This window comes from Orycteropus afer, unplaced genomic scaffold (genome assembly GCF_000298275.1).
Source record: "Orycteropus afer afer isolate SDZICR_OR568_19922 unplaced genomic scaffold, OryAfe1.0 scaffold01008, whole genome shotgun sequence".
Taxonomy (NCBI): Eukaryota; Metazoa; Chordata; class Mammalia; order Tubulidentata; family Orycteropodidae; genus Orycteropus; species Orycteropus afer.
In genome coordinates this window covers 263,431-282,079 of record NW_006922595.1, presented here as the reverse complement: position 1 = coordinate 282,079, position 18,649 = coordinate 263,431, and the positions used below count along the sequence as shown (strand labels likewise).

Sequence of the window (18,649 nt, the reverse complement as noted above, 5' to 3'; positions counted from 1 at the left end):
GTGGCAGAGTCATTCATCACTGTTGCAGACAGGACTACAGAAGCAGAGAAAAGACCAAGATTGAGATACACACATAACTGAAGATAGAAAAGGCTTACAGGATTGGTTCTAGGCCTTGCCTACCTGGCTCGGTGGTGGGCCAGATATGATCATGCAGCCCGAGTCACAGCCATAAGGTAGGTTCAAGCCAATAGCAGGAGCCCAACCTTTAAGTTAGACAACAAGCAGCTTTGTCAGTAAATCATTTAAGGATACGGCCAGGCAAGCTCCCTAGTGCTTTGTGTGACCATCATCTACTTTCAACCACACACTTCTGGAGGGCAAACTGCCCCTCCCGACACGTGCCGGGACTTCTCCACGCATGGTCTACGTCAGGAGTCAAAATGAAGTCAGGGCTGCTGCTGTAGGCCACGGCTTTCCACAACCCAAGTGGATTCAGCAATGAAGCTCTAAAACATGACTCAGCAATTACTAATACAGCTATGTATAAAGGTAAGCACTTCCTGATAAAGATCAAACTACAGCCTTCAGTATGGATGACACATCAACAGGAAGACTGGGCAATCTACTTCTGTAGAGATACCTCCTTGGGAATGAAAGGGTGGGTTGCTATGAGGCGGATTTTACTCGATGGCAGTGAGTATGTGTGTGTGTGATAAAGAAATCAAAAATTCTCACAGCTGGACCAGTAACAACATCGTGATAAATGGAGAAAACACTGAAATTGTCAGGGATTTCATTTTATTTGGATCCACAATCAATACCCATGGAAACAGCAGTCAAGATGATATATTGCACTGGGCAAATCTGCTGCAAAAGACCTCTTTAAAGTGTTAAGAAGGAAAAACTTTTAACTTTAAAAATTACAGATCTCCCTACTATAAGGGGTGGTGACTGTGCCAGAGGGAAAAAAAGACCTGATTCCACATGTTCAAATCAATTCTGACTCATAGCAACTCCCACTGGGATTCTAAGACTATAATTGTTACGGAAGCAGACCACTCATCTTTTGTCTGCGGAGCAGCTGGTAGGGTCGAACCACCAACCTTCGAAGATTAAGGTATATAACCCAAGCCAGGGAGCTCTGGTAGCACAGTGCCTAAGGCACTTGACTGCTAACCAGAAGGCTGGTGAATCAAACCCACCAACCACTCCTTGGAAGGAAGATGGGGCAATCTACTTCCATAGTGATAGTGCCTTGGAAACCCAAGGAGGGGTTGCTATGAGTCGTTTCCCAATGGCACATAACAACAACAACCCAAGCCATGGTGTTTTCAGTTGCCTCATACACATGTGAAAGCTTGGCAATGAATAAGGAAGACCGAAGAAAAGTTGATGCTTTTGAGTTGTGGTGTTGGCGAAGAATGCTGAAAGTACCATGGACTGCAAGAAGAACGAACAAAAATCTGTCCTGGAAGAAGTGCAGCTGGAATGCTCCTTGGAAGTGAGAATGGCCAGACGTTTTCTGACCTACTTTGGTCATGTTGTCAGAAGGGACCATTCCCTGGAGAAGGATGTTATGCTTGGTAAAGTAGAGGGTCAGCGCAAAAGGGGAAGGCCCTCAACGAGATGGATTGACACAGTGGCTACAACAATGGGCTCAAGTAGAGCAAGGATTGTGAGGCTGGGACAGAACCTCAGTGTTTTGTTCTGTTGGACATGGGGTCGCTATGAGCCAGGGCGGACTCAATGTCCCCTTAACAACATACACATAAATGTGAGAGAACTGTGGAAACATTGCGTATAGCACAGGAGACAGCGTGGGTCATGCAAGGAGCAGCATTCCTTAGGCTGGTGTCCAGAGTGGGCTTCACTGCACACAGACCCCTGAGCTCAGACATGAGGGACTGAAGGGAACACCCAAGGGACCTCTGAGAGGAGACTGTTCCAGAAAGCGGCCACAGCCAGAGCCCAGGCCCGAGCGGGGAAGGTGGCCGGCGGGCTGCAGGGAGAGCCAGAGCCCAGGCCTGAGCAGGGAAGGTGGCCGGCAGGCTGCAGGAAGAGCCAGAGCCCAGGCCTGAGCAGGGAAGGTGGCCGGCGGGCCGCAGGGAGACCCAGAGCCCAGGCCTGAGCAGGGAAGGTGGCCGGCAGGCTGCAGGAAGAGCCAGAGCCCAGGCCTGAGCAGGGAAGGTGGCCGGCGGGCCGCAGGGAGACCCAGAGCCCAGGCCTGAGCGGCGAAGGTGGCCGGCGGGTTGCAGGAAGAGCCCGAGCCCAGTGGGACGGGAGCAGAGGGAGAGGCCGGAGAGCAGCCGGAGAGGACCCTAGAGAGGGGTGGGGTCTGTGGGCACCTGAAAAGCATGTGGCGTAAATCAGAGTGAAACAGAGGAGCGAAGTGATGATGTTACCCTAAAAATGGGTCCCTGCCGGGTGTGACCCGAGCCCATAAAGGACAAACTAGAAAAGGATTAACTGGCTGTGAACAGGTGAGGAAACAGGCAGTGGGCTCCAGCTTCCAGAACATTAACACAGGTTCTATGTGCATAAAGGGCCACAGTGAAGGAGACAGAGAAGAAGCGACTACAGGGAAGAAGTGGGAAAAGAGCTGTTACACTGTGAGGAACTGAAGTCAGTGTTGAGAGACAAAACCTGTATGAACGGCTGTCTGGAAAAGGAATTTGCTCTGGAAACTCACTCAAATCACAATAACACATTTTTTAAAAAAGAATGGTGCACACAGTCCCACGGGGAGAGGGAAGGGCACACTGGAGTCCATAGGGCTCTGGTGAACTACAAGCATCACTACGGTCATGAAGCTCACTGCTCGTCACATCCTGAGAGCTGCTGAGGAAAGCATTCCAGCAGGGGCTCCTTTCCCGTCACATCTGCAGTCTGTCTCCTCATCTGAACAAACTTAGTCTCCATCCTGGTGAAACTGGCAAAGGGCTAGCAGGAACACAGCGGGAAAATCCCAGTGAGTGACAGTGCAGTCTGGGTGTCAGGGCGTGTACTAGACTCAACACAGACCTACGTTAGCTACAGAGCGACTCACAAGGTCTGACTTCAATATCATCATGTACCAGACTCAACACAGACCTACGTTAGCTACAGAGCGACTCACAAGGTCTGACTTCAACATCATCAGTTCCACTGGCCTCCTGCCCTGAGCAAGGCGCCTTCTCTGGGTCAGCGGCACATGCTCTGCAGAGACACTGTGTGGATCTTTTTTTCTTTTTCACTTTACTGTAGTGAAAACATACACAAGACATTTGCCAACATAACAACTTCCACATATCTAGCTCAAGGACATTGATGACATTTTTCATATTGGGCCACCATTACTGCTATCCAACACTAACCAAGAAACCCAAACTCAGTGCCATTGAGTCCGAGTATAGCAACCCCCACTGGGTTTCTGAGGCAATAAATCTTTACAGAAGTAGACTGCCCCATCTTGCTTTTGCAGAGTAGCTGGTGGGTTTGAACTGTCAGCCTTCTGGTCAGGAGTCAAATGCCTTAGGCACTGTACCACCACCAGAGCTCTAAAGACACCCAGGAGCCTTCATCGCACGTGTGAATCTCTGCCTCGTGCTTCTTTGTCTGATGCTGTTAGGTCTTGTGGCGGACATTCCAATGATGATCTGGTGACTTATGCTTAAGCTGACTTGTCATCAAAGTCACAATGAAGTTTAAAATAAAAATGTTATTTTCATATACTAATTATACAAACTCACGTGAAAACCTCTGTAGTTTGATTTTAATTATCTTAGTTCATAAGTATTGAAGGGCCAAAGAAGCCATTTTGCTGGAAAACTGCAGAAATGTCTTGAACTAACAGGTGTGATTAGAGTAGACAGGAACCATAATAGTTAACTGTTTTCCTTTCATCTTCTCCTTCCCGCTCTGTGAGTAAGATGGTTAATCGGAGGCAGTGTTTGTCCTCACACATTCCTTTGGGCACCTGGCTTAAACTCACTGCCCAGTAGTAGCTGGTAATTGCGGTTTATGGAGGGAGATGACCCTGAGAGAGGAGACACCAGCCTCGGAGCAACCAAGATAAAGGAGGACAGACACATCCCTGGGGAACCAGAGGCCTGAGGAGGCCCACTCCCACACTGTCCCTGCCTTGCAGATGTCACCTTTCCAGGCAGGTAGGAGGAACTTGAAGGACACTTCTGACCAGAAGAAGAGCAGAGAGTCACAAGGCAGCCACAACTCATCAAACAAGAAAAAAGCATTCCAAGTCTTCCTAAACCCTCCCAGCCCTCAGCCCAATGCCCTTAAAGAGCCAACCATCTCCCAGCTCAGGGAGACAGACGTTTAAGAGAAGCAATTCTCTGTGTCCTTGGGTAGCGATAATCAATCCTTTGCTCTCTCACTTCAACCTGTTGTGATCCTTGGCTCTGCACAACAGAGGGAAGGACCTTGTTCGTACAACAGAAAGGCTTTTATAACTAAACTCTTTATACCCTGATCTTAGAAATTTACATGTCTATATACTAGAACAACAGTTGTAAAAGCAACATAATGGCCACAATCCAAGTGTCCATTCACAGCGACACAGTTAAAAACATCAAAGGTAGTAAGAACAACTGCATGCAGCATTTGGGGTTGTTAAGAATTTAGGTTTCAGCTCGGTACACACTGTTAAGGAAAGAACACCAGGAGTGTTCCTTCATTCAAAATAAGAACGGATTCTTTGGTAACTTTTGTGTAACAGACTAACCAATAAATAAAATTTAACTCGTTTCCATCGAGTGGATTCTGACTCACAGCAACCCCCACTGGGTTGCCAACGCTGTAAAACTTCATGTAAGCAGACTGTCTCATCTTTCTTCCATGGAACGGTTAGTGAGTTTGAACCATCATCCTTTTGGTAAGTAGCCAAATGTGTTAACCATTGCACCAACAGAGCTCCTGTAACAAACTAAAGCTAATGAAAATGTCTATTTTCATTTCCTTGTTTCTACATTAACACTGACAAGATGCTTCAGAAACTACTACAGCTGGTTGTTTAAAGGAAACTGGAGAACAGGGACAGACTGAAGGAAGACAAGAAGAGGAACACGTCTTCAGAAAGTAGGTCACAGTGACTTTCCATCTTTGAGAGTATTATCTGTTGGAGCAACAATGTCAGTGATATAAGGATATCAAACAGGGTAAGTGAAATGAGATACTAAGTGCTTCTACCAGGGGTGCACATTCATAATAATAAAAGCATTACAAAGTTAATCATTTATTGGCAGAACATGAAAAATGTCATCAATGTACCTGAGTTGTCAATGTGGAATTTGTTACGTTAGTGAATGTCTTATGTATGTTTTGACCACAATTAAAAAAAAAAAAATTTCTAAAAACGTGTGGACAGCTCAGGGCACAGAAGAGTATGGAGGGATGGACACTGGGAAGAGGTAACTATGGGGAGGAAGTGGGAGGGGAGCTGTTGCATTGTTAATTTTGGTCAATGACATGAGACAAAGTATATGTGAACTGCTGTATGAAAAGTGAATTTACTCTGTAAATCTTCACTCAAATCAAAATAAAATTAAAAAAAAAAAAAAAACTATGCCTGGAGACCTCGCACCACATCCAGCTGGCTCACCATTTGGCCTTCACACATCTGGCAACATCAGGAGAGCACCAACATCACCCAGGACCCCATACACACTCAGGGTCTGGCCTTCACCTATGAGCTCACTCCCCCTTTTCTAACCCATAACACATTTTGAGGGGAGGGTTTCTTTTAGAACTGTACAGAAAATGCTCCAGTGTCTGGGCAAAGTCAAGAAAACTGGTTAAGAGACACGAGATGAGGACAGGCTTGGAGGGCCTGGTCTCAGCCTTCAGAGCCAAAGCTGCTCCGTCCTCAGGCTCTGGTCTGGGGACGCTCTCATTCAACACAGAGTACCAAGGCCCAGGGTGGGGATGCGAATACTCCAAGGTTCCAACTCAGAAAGTCACGGAGGACGGTGACATCAGGCGTCCAAATTAGAAAAGCCACGTTTGCACGGAGGAAGGGCCCAGTGACAGGAGGACCATGGCTGCCTCCTGAGGCGCAGGACCCTAACCTCCTCTGTCACCTTTTTTTCTTCATTGAGGAATCATAGTCCCACAGCACACATAGTCCCCCAACAATTCATACCCACCCTGGTCCACTTACGGTAAGAAGAACCAGTTCTTTAGAAAACTCACCTTTGCCTGGGGCACCTTCCAGAGGTCTCAGGGAATGTCGTCTCTGAGCCCAAGAAGCCACTTCAGGAAGAGGGAGGGGACTGGAAGCAGAGCACTGTGCACTTTGGAAGCAGATGAACGTATGGGCCACATGCCAGTCACAGCAGTTGAAATCCTTCCTGGAATTCACAGATGGGCAAATGGTCACCCTGGGTCCCCAGCTGCCTGGACCGGACCAGTTCTCCCCGCCCCACACTGCAGACCTGTAATGGAAGAAGGATGGGGAGGAGACAGTGGTGAGTCAGTAGGAGTGATGCTTGTTTGGCTTCCAGGCTCAAGGCCATGCTCCACCCTGAGGGTGCTAGGCAACTAGCTATTTCCTGCCCCCAGTCCCCTCCTCCAGGCCAGTGGAGCCCTTCTGCAGAGCAGGTACAATCCATTAAGCTGCTGAGGGCAGCACCTTAGAGTGAAACACAGGTGGTGGCCACAAGACACTGTTCAAGGCCCTTTCTGGACACAGTGCCACCATGTCTCGGAATAGGCACGCAGCCTCCATCCTCAGCTGCCCAAACTCGGGCATAAATAGCCCTGGAAAGTGGGAGGGGACAGCGGTTACCTGAGCGGCCCCACCGGCCGCTCACCATCTGCAGACACTTGCAAGCCACCTTCCCTGCTGTCATCTGGTCAACTACTCGGACAGAAGTTGTTCCCGGACAACAACTTCTAACGCCTCTGAGCGTGCCTCTGGGGAAGGTTCTGGGTCTCCTCACTCCTACTGCAGAGGGCATCTCAGCCTCCCCTGGGAATTCCCTCAATGGCCAGCAACACTCAGCACAAGTCCTGCCCCATGAGGCACCGAAAACAAACAGGAGGCCATTTCGGGTGGAAAACTGCACTCAGGAACCGCCCCCCGAACTGAGAACAGAGTGGACCTGGGTTCACAGCCCACCCCTTACTAGGTCTACACTGTCCACGGACGAGGACTGACTTCCTCCCAGACTCTGGGAACACGACTCACTGGCAAATTGCGCACACACTCTGCCCTCCCGGCGCCCTCTGCTGAGCGGGACACACAGCCCACTGAGTCCTGAGCGCGGGGCCCAGTGCAGGTGGCATCGCTCCATAAACGGGAAACAGACCCCCAGGCCGTGGTGATGGAGGCGCCCAGCGTGACTGCAGCGTGAACGCGGGTGGGTCTGGCCGGGGCTGCGTGGGAAAAAGTAAAGAAAACGAGGGACCTGGGCGCAGACCACAGGGTGGGAGCGAGGCGGTCAGACTCAGGGTTATGACCCCCCCCCAGGCCCACATGGCCCCGACTTCGCATTTCTCACCAAGTTCCAGTGACCTGGGAACTGTGGGCTGAGAACCTCCCGTTTGCTCAGCGACAGGTCCCACGATGTTACCTGTCCCAGCACCAAGAGACACAGCTCCGCGTCCAGGCTACAGGAGGTCCCGAGGCTCCGGGAAGCGGGAAGACCCAGACTGTGTGGGAGAGCGTGGACAGCGCCTCGACCTGGGACCAGAGCCTGCGGGGACTGAGGACGAAGGGTTACAGAGAGACCATACCTCCCAAAGCAACAGGAGCGTGACCCCACGTGGCTGGTGACCCACTCAAGGAACATACACACTTCCGCTTCCGGTTTCTCACACCATCCCTGCCGAGGGAGGGAAAGCCACTACCTTACAAAGGGCATAAGGCAGGATTTAAGGCCTCTGCATTGCTTTGTTTTGTAAAAAATTAAAGTTTTATTGTAATTTGGGTGAAAGTTTAGAGAGCAAATTCATTTCCTACACAGTAGTTCATACATTTTTTTCCCTCATGATATTGACTGCCCTTCCCCACACTGTAACAGGTCTTTTCCCACTTCCCCTAGTTACCTCTGGCCTGAGTCCTTCCCTCCCCTGCACTCCCACCCCATTCCCCCAGCCATCTCCCTGTGCAAACACTGTTCTTGGGTTTTCCTAAGATGGATCTTTCCAAGGAGTGTATTTATTTACTGTTGCTTCCATAGGTGCTCATTATGGATCCAAAACAAAAATAAATCACCGAGAACTTAACCTTTTTTCCCATTTATCATAATGTTGTGTACTTGTCTAGTTGTGAAGAATTCTGTTTCATGTTGCGGTATAATCCATACGGAAGGGTAAAGTCTGAACAACAGGCATAGTGGTTAGCACTTACAATGCTTATTTTCTAGGGCTAATAATTCATTCCGTAACATATAAATAAGCATATAAAAAGAAAGCAAAGTCTGAGTGGTTACCAGAGATGGGATGGAGGGGGAAGGGGGACTTTTCCTAGGGCTCATTGAGTTGATGTTCATGGTGGTGGAAAAACTTGGAGAAGGGTAGTGGGAATGACTGCCCAACTTGAATGGAATCACTATTACTCAATTGTACTGGCAGAAACTGTTGAGATGGCATTATTTTTGTTACGTATATTTTCAGCACATTAAAATGAAAGCATAGATCACAAGAAAACATTGTCTAATATAGTGCTGGGAGACGATTCCTCTAGACTGGAAGACATTCAAAACACCCGGTGACCACAGCAATGAACTCAAGGATCAGAACGGAAACATCATCAGTGAACCAGTGATCAGCAGCCATACAGTGGACCATGCAAAAATCAGCCTACATGACCTAGAATAACTAGATGGTGCCTGGCTACCATTGTCAACCTCTCATAAAGGGATCAGTGCAGATCATGGATAGAATGGGAGATCAATGTGGAACAAAGGTCAAAATTGCAAAAAAAAAAAAAAAAAGACCAGGTTTACTGGTCTGATACAGCCTGGTGAGACCCCTGAGACTATGGCCCCTAATTACCCTGCAGGTCTGGAAATGAACTCACTAAGTTCAGAGAGTTCAAATAGACAAACATAGGGAGTGAACATTTAACATCAGGTGCCTACGCTCCTTACAACAATCAACCATGGGAGAACAGAAGGGCAGAATTTGTGCAGGGTTATAACTAGGCAGGGGAAGGAAAGCACAGGAAAGAAGGACTGGGAAGAAGAAACCACAGGAAGTGAGACAAGAGCTGTCGCACTGTGGGGAATTGCAGTCAATGTCCTGAAAGAAAATGTGTATGAACTACTGTATGGAAAATGAATTTGCTCTGTATACTTTCCCCCAAATCACAATTAAAATAAACAAACAAAAAAAGATTAAGTTTCTAGTTGGGCTTTGATCTATAATTTTTCCCATTGTTGGTTCAGAGGCAAATCACTCAAAGATTTAAAATTTGGGTCTGTTGTGGAGACGCTTTCTTGGGCACGACGAAAGAAGAACCAGGTTGAAGCCTTAATAAATTCTAACATTTGGGAACATATGAATAATGACAGCCAATAGTTGTACTATTATAGAAAGGAATATGAGAAGAAGGGAAAATGTTACAGCGAAGACTGTGCTGTTGGACTGGAAGCAGATACATGGTTAAGATCTTGTGGTTCTTGAAATTAAATGTGTCCTTGTATGTGTAGACCCCCAGCCCTTTCCATTTCAAGGGCCCAGTAACAATCAGCACATTCAATACTCAAACACTTGTTTCTAAGTATCAGTTGTCTAATTGTGGTGTAGTAAATTACTTAGTGTGGCTTTTCTACCCATGAGTCTTTGTAAATTCCATGGTGGGATTTTCTATGAGCAACTGAGGAGCTCCTGATTGCTGAAGCTATCCACCTGGGTTATTTCTGTTGGGCGTGGCACAATACAAGTTCTGGGAGGTTCCCACTCTCTCTCACGTGCTTGGAGTTCTGATGCTGTGATTGGCTAGTTTGACCACCCTTCCGGGCTCAAAAAGAGGCCTCCTGGAGACAGAACTCTCTCTGACTGCTGGTTGAGGAAGACTCGCTGCTGACAAAAAGACACGCGCTCCAGAAAGAGACACGTGCTGCTGGGAAAGAGATGCAAGAGACACGCATTGCTGAGTGAGACACCGAGGGACCAGCACTGCTGGGAATGAGACTGTGAGAGACTGTTGGCCGAGGGACAGTGGGCTGGGAGAGAGACTGAGCGTTCTTCCTGAACTTGAGTTGTAGCCTGTGGTGCTTCCCTAATAAACCCCATAACTTCTGAGCTCTGTGTGGCCACTGCAGCGAATTATCGAACCCAGGAGAGAGGTGGTGGGTGCTTTGGGAGGAACGGTTGGAGCAAGGGCTGGAGGGGGGAGGCAGCATGTCTGGCCTGGCAGGAATAGGCCTTGGTTTACTGCTGGTAATCCTGTCTTCCTCTTGTGGGATTAGAGGAGGGCAGAACATGTGGCCTCCTTGCTGTTTTTGCACTAATGAAAGAACCTAGGTTTCTTGGATAAGAATGGGATTCCGGGGCTCAGGCTTAAAAAGAACAAGGTGAGATTTGAACACGGGCAAGAAGTAATGTACAAACTGTAACAGAGCCATGTCAACAAAATACAGATGATCACTTGGACATCCCTTGCAACCACATACACATAACCAAATCTGGGAAAATCTGAGCATGAAAATAAAAGACCTTGGATTATGACCATGTGACTTACATACAACCCCTACTTACAAACAATCCCCCATAACGCCTATTACAAATTAAGACGACCCTGCTGTAGCAACTCAAGCCCTTCATGTCTTACCCACTTACTCAGAGCAAGATGGAGGCCAGCAAACCCACAAATCATGATTGGAAATGTGGAGGGGCAGAGCCTGAGCTCCACATTTCCATCATACCCCACCTGCACTCGACAGTAGGCGTTTGCATGTTTGTCACCCATGCAGGTGGCCTCATGGCATCCCACAGACCAGGGTGCTGGGTGCGGATGAACTAGTAATCCACTGAAGCAGTAACAACAGGGAATTTGAGATGTGCATTGAAACATTATTATGATCACTGTTATCAGATTAAAGTTGTTTCAGTGAGTCTGGAAGTATTTGATTTTGTGTGTGTGTGTGTGTGTGTATGTGTGTAGAAAAATACCCCGTGTACTATATAAAAGGAAAACATTTGCGTAAATAACATTAAATATGAACTGTATGTAAGAGTTTTGAATTTCACAGAAGTTACTTAAACACAGACCTTGTTCATCATCTGAAGACAGCCAAGAGTATTATAAACAATTTAATACATAAATGAAGGGGAGAAAATGATTGTAGAAGTCTATTTCCTATAGAGAAAATGACTGTAAAACAAAATATCATTTGGCAAACACCACAATAATAATGTTAGGTAATAAATATCAATTAATACTAAAATTAATACGCCAAAGTATGGTGAAAAACAGTATTTGGACAGTCTCAAAGTTAGCACCCTATCAGAACGCTAGTAATTATAAGGGGGGAAATACTTAACTTCATAGCCGAAAAGAATAGAAGGAAATGCATTAAATATGAAAACACACAAAACCATATACAAGTGTATTTAATTGTATGTAAAATAACATGCATAGAAACACTATAAAAAATACAAAACCACATTTTCTCAAGGCTGTTCCTCGTAGCCTCACTTATAATACCCAGGGACTTTGAGAAAGTTACAATGAGCTTGAACTGAGGAAGTGACCAACACTGATGCAGACAGACCCACCATTAGGATGAAACCATCCTTTCTCCCAAAGACACAAGAATCTTTTCTTTAGAATGGTATTACTTTTTTACTCACTGAGAGTATCTGTTCTCTAACTGCAGACTTTCAGAGATTTGGTGTTCAAAACTCTAGCAGTAAATATGAAATATGTCTACTAAGGTTTGAGGCCTGACTAAAAGCTTTCCCACATTCCTTACTTTCACAGGGCCTGTCTCCACTGTGAAATTTCAAACGTCATAAGATAAGAAGAAAATCTAAAAGCTTTCCCACATCTTTCATATTCATCAATTGTCTGCACCATGACTTATGTTGAGATAAAGGAATGACTAAAACTTTTGCCACATTCCTTACATTCACATGGTCTCCCTCTACTCATGATGACTGAAGGGTGAAGTTTGCCTAAAGATTTCCCCACATTCCTTACTTCTACAGAGCTTTTTTCCACTACAAGCACCTGTATGTTTACTGACCTGAGAGCAATGCCTAAAAGTTTCCTTTGCTATATTCCTTACATTCAAAGGTCTCTCTCCTCTCTGAGTTCTTCCATGTCTAGTGAGGGATGAGGAATTACTCAAGACTTTCCCACATTCCTTACATTCATAAAGCCTCTCCACTAAGTTCTTAAATGTGCAGTGAATGATGAGGAACAACTAAAGGTTTTCCCACATTCCTTACATTCATAAGGCATCTCTCTCCACTGTGAGTTCTTACATACAGTGAGCAGTAACATCTTAAGGCTTTCTCACATTCCTTACATTCCCAAGGCCTCTCTCCACTGTGACTTCTTCAATGTCTAATGAAATTTCTTCCATTACTAATGAGGCATGAGGAACAACTAAAGCCCTTTCCACATTCCTTACAGTCACATGGTCTCTGCCCACTAGAACTTATGTTGAGTGGGGTGTGAGGTTTGCTTGAAAATTTCCCCACAACCATTACATATATAGAGCCTTTCTCCACTGTTTGCTTGTATGTATACTGAGCAGAGAGCAATGCCTAAAGCTTTCCTTTCCCATATTCCTTACACTCATAAGCCTTCTCTACAGTGTGAAGTGTTCCATGTCTAATTCGGTTTGAAACTTGTCTAGTCTAAAGGCTTTCCCACATTCTTTACATACGTAAGGACTTTCTCTATTGTGAGTTCTTCTAAGTTTAGTGAGAGTTGAGAAATCACTAAAGGCTTTCACATATTGCTTACATTCACAGGTCTCCCTCCACTGTGAGTTCTTCCATGTCTAACAAGGGATGAGGAATTACTAAAGGTTTTCTCACACTCCTTACATTTATATGGCATCTCTCCACTGTGAGTCCTTCTATGAACTGTGAGAGTTGTGGAACAACTAAAGGCTTTCCCACACTGCATACATTTATAAGGCTTCTCTCCACTGTGAATTCTTCTATGTGTAATGAGGGATGAGCAAAAACTAAAGGCTTTCCCACATTCCTTACATTCATAAGGCCTCTCCCCACTGTGAGTTCGCATATGTCCTTTGAGGGATGAGGAAGAACTAAGGGTTTTTCCACATTCCTTACAGTCATAAAGCTTCTCTCCACTGTGAATTCTTATATGGACATTGAGCAGTGAGGAACAACTAAAGGCTTTCCCACATTCCTTACATTCATAAGGCCTCTCCCCACTATGAGTTCTTAAATGTCTAATGAGGGATGAAGAAGAATAAAAAGTTTTCCCACACTCTTTGCATTCATAAGGTCTCTCCTTACTGTGAGCTCCTCGCCTATGTTTATTGAGGGATGAGGAAAAAGTAAAGGCCTTCCCACATTCCTTACATATATAAGGCCTCTCTCCACTGTGAATTCGCCTATGGTTATTGAGGGTTGAGACCTGAGTAAAGGCTTTCCCACATTCCTTACATTCATAAGGCCTCTCTCCAGTGTGAGTCCTTCTATGTGTATTGAGGGATGAGGAACAACCAAAGGCTTTCCCGCATTCTTCACATTCAAAAGGACTCTGCCCGCTGTGAGATCTTCTATGTTTACTAAGGGATGAGGAGCAACTAAAGGCTTTCCCACAATCCTGACATTCATAGGGCCTCTCTCCTCTATGAGTTCTTCTATGTTTATTAAGGGATGAGGAACTAGTAAAGACTTTCCCACATTCCTTACACTCATAAGGCCTCTCCCCACTGTGGGTTCGCATGTGTATCAGAAGGTATGAGAATAAAGTAAAGGTTTTCCCACATTCTTTACACTGGTAAGGCCTCTCTCCACTGTGAATTTGCCTATGTTTATTGAGGGTTGAGACCTGACTAAAGGCTTTCCCACATTCCTTACATTCAAAAGGCCTCTCTCCAGTGTGAGTCCTTCTATGTGTAATGAGGGATGAGGAACAACTAAAGGCTTTCCCACATTCTTCACATTCAAAAGGACTCTGCCCACTGTGAGATATTCTATGTTTACTAAGGGATGAGGAGCAACTAAAGGATTTCCCACATTCCTGACATTCATAGGGCCTCTCTCCTCTGTGAGTTCTTCTATGTTTATTAAGGGATGAGGAACTAATAAAGGCTTTCCCACATTCCTTACATTCATAAGGCCTCTCCCCACTGTGAGTTCGCATGTGTACCAGAAGGTATGAGGATGAAGTAAAGGCTTTCCCACATTCCTTACATTCATAAGGCCTCTCTCCACTGTGAGTTCGCATATGTATAGTAAAGGATGAGTCATGACTAAAGTCTCTCCCACATTCCTTACATTCAAAGGGCCTCTCTCCACTGTGAGTTCTCATGTGATTAGAGAGATGATGGGAATAATTAAAGGCTTTCCCACAATCTTTACATACATAGGGCCTCTCTCCACTATGAGTACTGTTATGTTTATTGAGGTGAGTAGAACAACTAAAACCCTTCCCACATTCATTACATATATAGGGCCTCTGTCCACTATGGATATTTCTATGTTTACTGAGGTAAGAAGAACAACTAAAAGCTTTCCCACATTCTTTACATATATAGGGCCTCTCTCCACTATGAGTATTTCTATGTTTACTGAGGTAAGAAGAACAGCGAAAGGCTTTCCCACATTTCTGACATTTATAAGGCCTCTCTCCACTATGAATTCTTTCATGCATAATGAGGTTTGAGGCATACCTAAAGGCTTTCCCACATTGTGTACATTTATAAAGCCTCTCTCCGCTGTGAGTTTTCATATGTCTGGTGAGAAATGAAGAAAAATCAAAAGCTCTCCCACTTTCTTTACATCCAAAATCCTTATCTCTGTTACGAAATTTTTTAGGTGAAATGATGGATGAAGGATGACTAGAGGTTTTACAATGTGCTTTCCATTCACGCTCATGACCTCTCACATGTGTCCAAAAGGATGACAAACTACAGGAATCTTTGCTAAGTTCGTTACATTCACAGTGCTCCTCACCTGTGTGTGTCGTGACAGGATCCTTAATGGTTGACATATAAATCAAGTCCTTCTTATATTTCTTAGATCCCTGGGGCTTCATTCCATAAAGAGTTCTTATAGGAGTGGTCAGGTGAGAAGAAAAAGAGCAGGCTTCTCCACCTTCTTTACACTGACAGGAATTACACCCAGTGGGAGATCGGGCAGGATGCTTATGAGACGAGTGATTGACGAAGGCTTTTCCACACTCACAGCATTCAAGAGGATTTACTTTTGGAGGGTTTCTTGATAACAAAGGAAGATGTGGTATACAGCTAGACATTTTCCCACACAGACCTCCTTCATGACTTTCACAGAGGTTCTCCACTGTGTGACTTCTGTTAAAAACAGGGAACATGCTGTTGGAAATAAATGTATTCATTTCACCATCACCAAATGAAGCGAATGCATAGTTTTTGCCTTGACTTGTCTAATGTTTCAGAGCTGAAATATTCTATCAGAAATACTACCATTATGTCCATTGTTTTGATAAAATGGGAGCTTTTCAGATCATTGTGTCCAAACCAAATATGTTTCAAATACTAGAACCCATAATTTCACAGCCAGTTAAAATATACCCATTATGTATTTATAAATTAACATGTATCAGGGCTTCAAATAGATTTGTAATGGTTCTGCATTTGCCAATAGAAGGAAAAGCAACTTATATGTTGCATAGTAACCAAATCTTTTACCTTTCAGATTTTGACTGAAATATGAAAGAAACAAAGAGCCTTGGGGTCGCAGTGCCTAAGGAATTTGACTGCTAACCAGATGGCTGGTGGTCAAACACACCAGCCACACTGCAGAAGGCAGACTGGGCAATTTACTTCTGTAAAAATTTACCACCTCAGAAAACCAACGGGGGTCGCTCAGAATCACAATCAACTCAATGGCAGTAGGTTTGATTTTGGTTTTCGTAAGAAACAAACAGCTTAGCCACACTCAAAGATGGCAGACAACTGTTCAGCTCTGAATGTGTGCGATTCTCTACAATACTCCTAATAATCCAATCTCCCACATACATACTAAAAGTTTCAGGAGCTTTATGAGGGACATTGAATTAGTGAGAAGATGGTGAAGAGTGATACACATTCAAATGAGCACAGCTGGCTTTCATGTGCCATGTGAGACACACCTATGACTGTCTCCTATTCAGGTCAAAATCCAACGGGCAACTGATGTGGTTGATATGCTACGTGTCCACGGCCCAGGTTTACAGTAGCAGTTATTGAACCATTACAAAGTGGTTTGAAGCCCTGCTATTACACAGACATACACACATATACATGTTCATTTATGCCATGACACCAGAGGAGTTTCTCCTGGGGAATTCTTCTCCCTTGTTTAAATGACTCTCACCTCAAATGTTTCCCCTGGTTTCTATGTTGCTCTTTACTGCTGTACAATTTTGAGAATTCTCCCAGCGTGGAGGACCAGGTGTTATTCTTCATTAACTGCTCCATGGTAATTCCACTGGAAAACTTTTCTCCATCAGTTAGGCTTTGAGAGGCTGAGCCAGTCATTCAAGTTGAAGATCACAACATGAAACAAAAAGGAAGCAATTATTAGGGAAAGAAAGGCTGCTGAGAATGAGGACACACTTGGCTGCTTTCACCCTTTCAACCATTTGGAAGTAGATGCAAAGCAAGTTAGCAGCCAATACTTCCATTAGGAGCTAGAAGGATGTCCACACAAGTATGTGTTATCAGGAGACATAACTAGAAAGTCACTGGACGTGGTACACATGTAATATTGCAACAGGAAAAGGGTCTGCAGGACATGAGCTGTGAGAGGGCAGCTCATGTCAGAAAAGTAAGCTCAGGTATCTATTAATGTGGGTCCTCAACCCAAAGCCGACTTCTCCTCTTCTGGCCGACAGATTCAAATTGAATTCTTTCCATGCAGGGCTGATCTTCACACATTTTTTGCTTTCCTGGTGCTTCCCAACACCATGGCCCTGGAGAAGGCCTATTTCCATTGCTCCCAGATCCTTTTTCCTTGCTTTCTGGGAAAATAACTGGTTAGAGGTGACAAGGTATTCATGGAGAAATGTGTCTCATGACAGAAAACTGTAAGAAGCCATGAACATTTCCTAGTCACGAGATAACACTTTGCCCTTCAGGGTGTCTGATTGATAAAAAGTGTGTTTATTTATGGCAAAGTCATTAAGTCAAACTTGAACTTAATATAGTGAAAATCACTATAAGGTCCTGCTAGAAAGGCTAGGAGGCCGAATCTCCTGACCTCCGCTGACTGTACAAGAGGAAGACACAATCACAATCAGTAGCCCAAGGCCCGTTCCTGCGAGGCCAGACATGCTGCCTCCCTCCAGCCCTTTCACCAACCGTTCCTCCCAAAGCACCCACCACCTCTCTCCTGGGTTTGATAATTCATTGCAGTGGCCACACAGAACTCACAGATTATGGGGTTTAATAGGGAAGCACCAGATTACAATTCAAATTCAGGAAAAACGCTCAGTCTCTCTCAGCCTGCCGTGTCTCACCCAACAGTCTCTCACAGTCTCTCTCCCAGCAGTGCATGTCCCTCGGTGCCTCATTCAGCAACGGGTGTCTCTTGCATCTCTTTCCCAGTAGTGCGTGCCTCTTTCAGCAGCACGTCCTTCTCAGCCAGTAGTCAAGAGAGAGTTCTGCCTCTAAGAGGCCTCCTTTTGAGACTGGCAGAGTGGCCAAACTAGCCAATCACAGCATCAGAATTCTAAGCACATGAGAGAGACTGAACTTCTCAGAACATTACTTTGTGCTGCTCCCAACAGAAATACCCCAGGTAGAGAATTTTAACAATCAGAAGCTACTCAGTTTCTCACAGCAAATGACACCACGGAATTTACAAGACTTATGGCTAGAAAAGCCATACCAGATAATTTACTACAGCACAGGTCCTCAACCACAGATCCCTCAGTGCTGAAAATTGAAACCTGAAGCCAAAGCTTGTCATTACAATATTTAAAGAGCCTCTGAACTTTTAATCACAAGAAAATTAAAAAGCTCACTTGAATGCACAAAACTTTGTTCATAACGTGCTGTCGAAGTGCAGTGGATAAGGCATTTTACTGCTAACCACAAGGCTGGCAGTTCAAACCCATCAACTGCTCCACTGAAGGAAAACAGGGCAATCGACTGCCATCAAGATTTACTGCCTTAGAAACTCAATGGGGGTCGCTGTGAGTTGGACTCAACTTGATGGCAGTGGGCTCTTTTTTTGTCTGTTTGTTTTATATGATCATGGGGAAGCCACGATATTTGAGCTTCATAGACCAAGGAACCATACTTGTTTTACTCAACAATTTACTCTCATTCCTGAACCGAAATACTGGAGTAAAGTCTATAACTAAAACATTTTTGTTCAGTAAAGGAAAAATTTAAAAAAAAGAAAAGCTGCCATTCTTACCCACGGAGGCCAGGTTTTTCAAAGTTTCCTTCATGACGTCCCTGTAGAGTTTCCGCTGAGGAAGATCCAGCAGAGCCCACTCTTCCTGGGTGAAGACCACAACCACATCCTCCACGACCACTGAGTCCTGAAACAGCCCACACATTCTGGATCAGCAAGAGACAAA

General features: G+C 45.1%; 1 protein-coding gene across 1 annotated transcript; it reads right to left on the bottom strand.

The window, feature by feature from the left end:
• Positions 1 to 2,754: 2,754 nt before the first annotated feature.
• Positions 2,755 to 14,752, bottom strand: LOC122151987 (putative zinc finger protein 876). The gene is made up of 3 exons (XM_042783389.1): positions 14,209 to 14,752; positions 7,127 to 7,314; positions 2,755 to 2,883 (listed from the first exon to the last, which is right to left on the bottom strand). The coding sequence occupies exons 1-3, from the start codon at positions 14,750 to 14,752 to the stop codon at positions 2,755 to 2,757; spliced, it is 861 nt and encodes a 286-aa protein (XP_042639323.1).
• Between the last annotated feature and the right edge of the window lie 3,897 nt (positions 14,753 to 18,649).

Bases quoted from the DNA above. Each gene is read 5' to 3' on its own strand.
- LOC122151987 (XM_042783389.1), bottom strand. From the start codon at position 14,752: ATGCATGAAAGAATTCATAGTGGAGAGAGGCCTTATAAATGTCAGAAA. The intron at 7,315-14,208 runs GTAAGGAATGTG...TTTCCCACGCAG, and splicing joins TGGGGAGAGGCCTTATGAAT to CCCCGGCCAGACCCACCCGC. The intron at 2,884-7,126 runs GTGAGTCGTGTT...TGTTCCTGCTAG, and splicing joins AGTGTGTGCGCAATTTGCCA to CCCTTTGCCAGTTTCACCAG.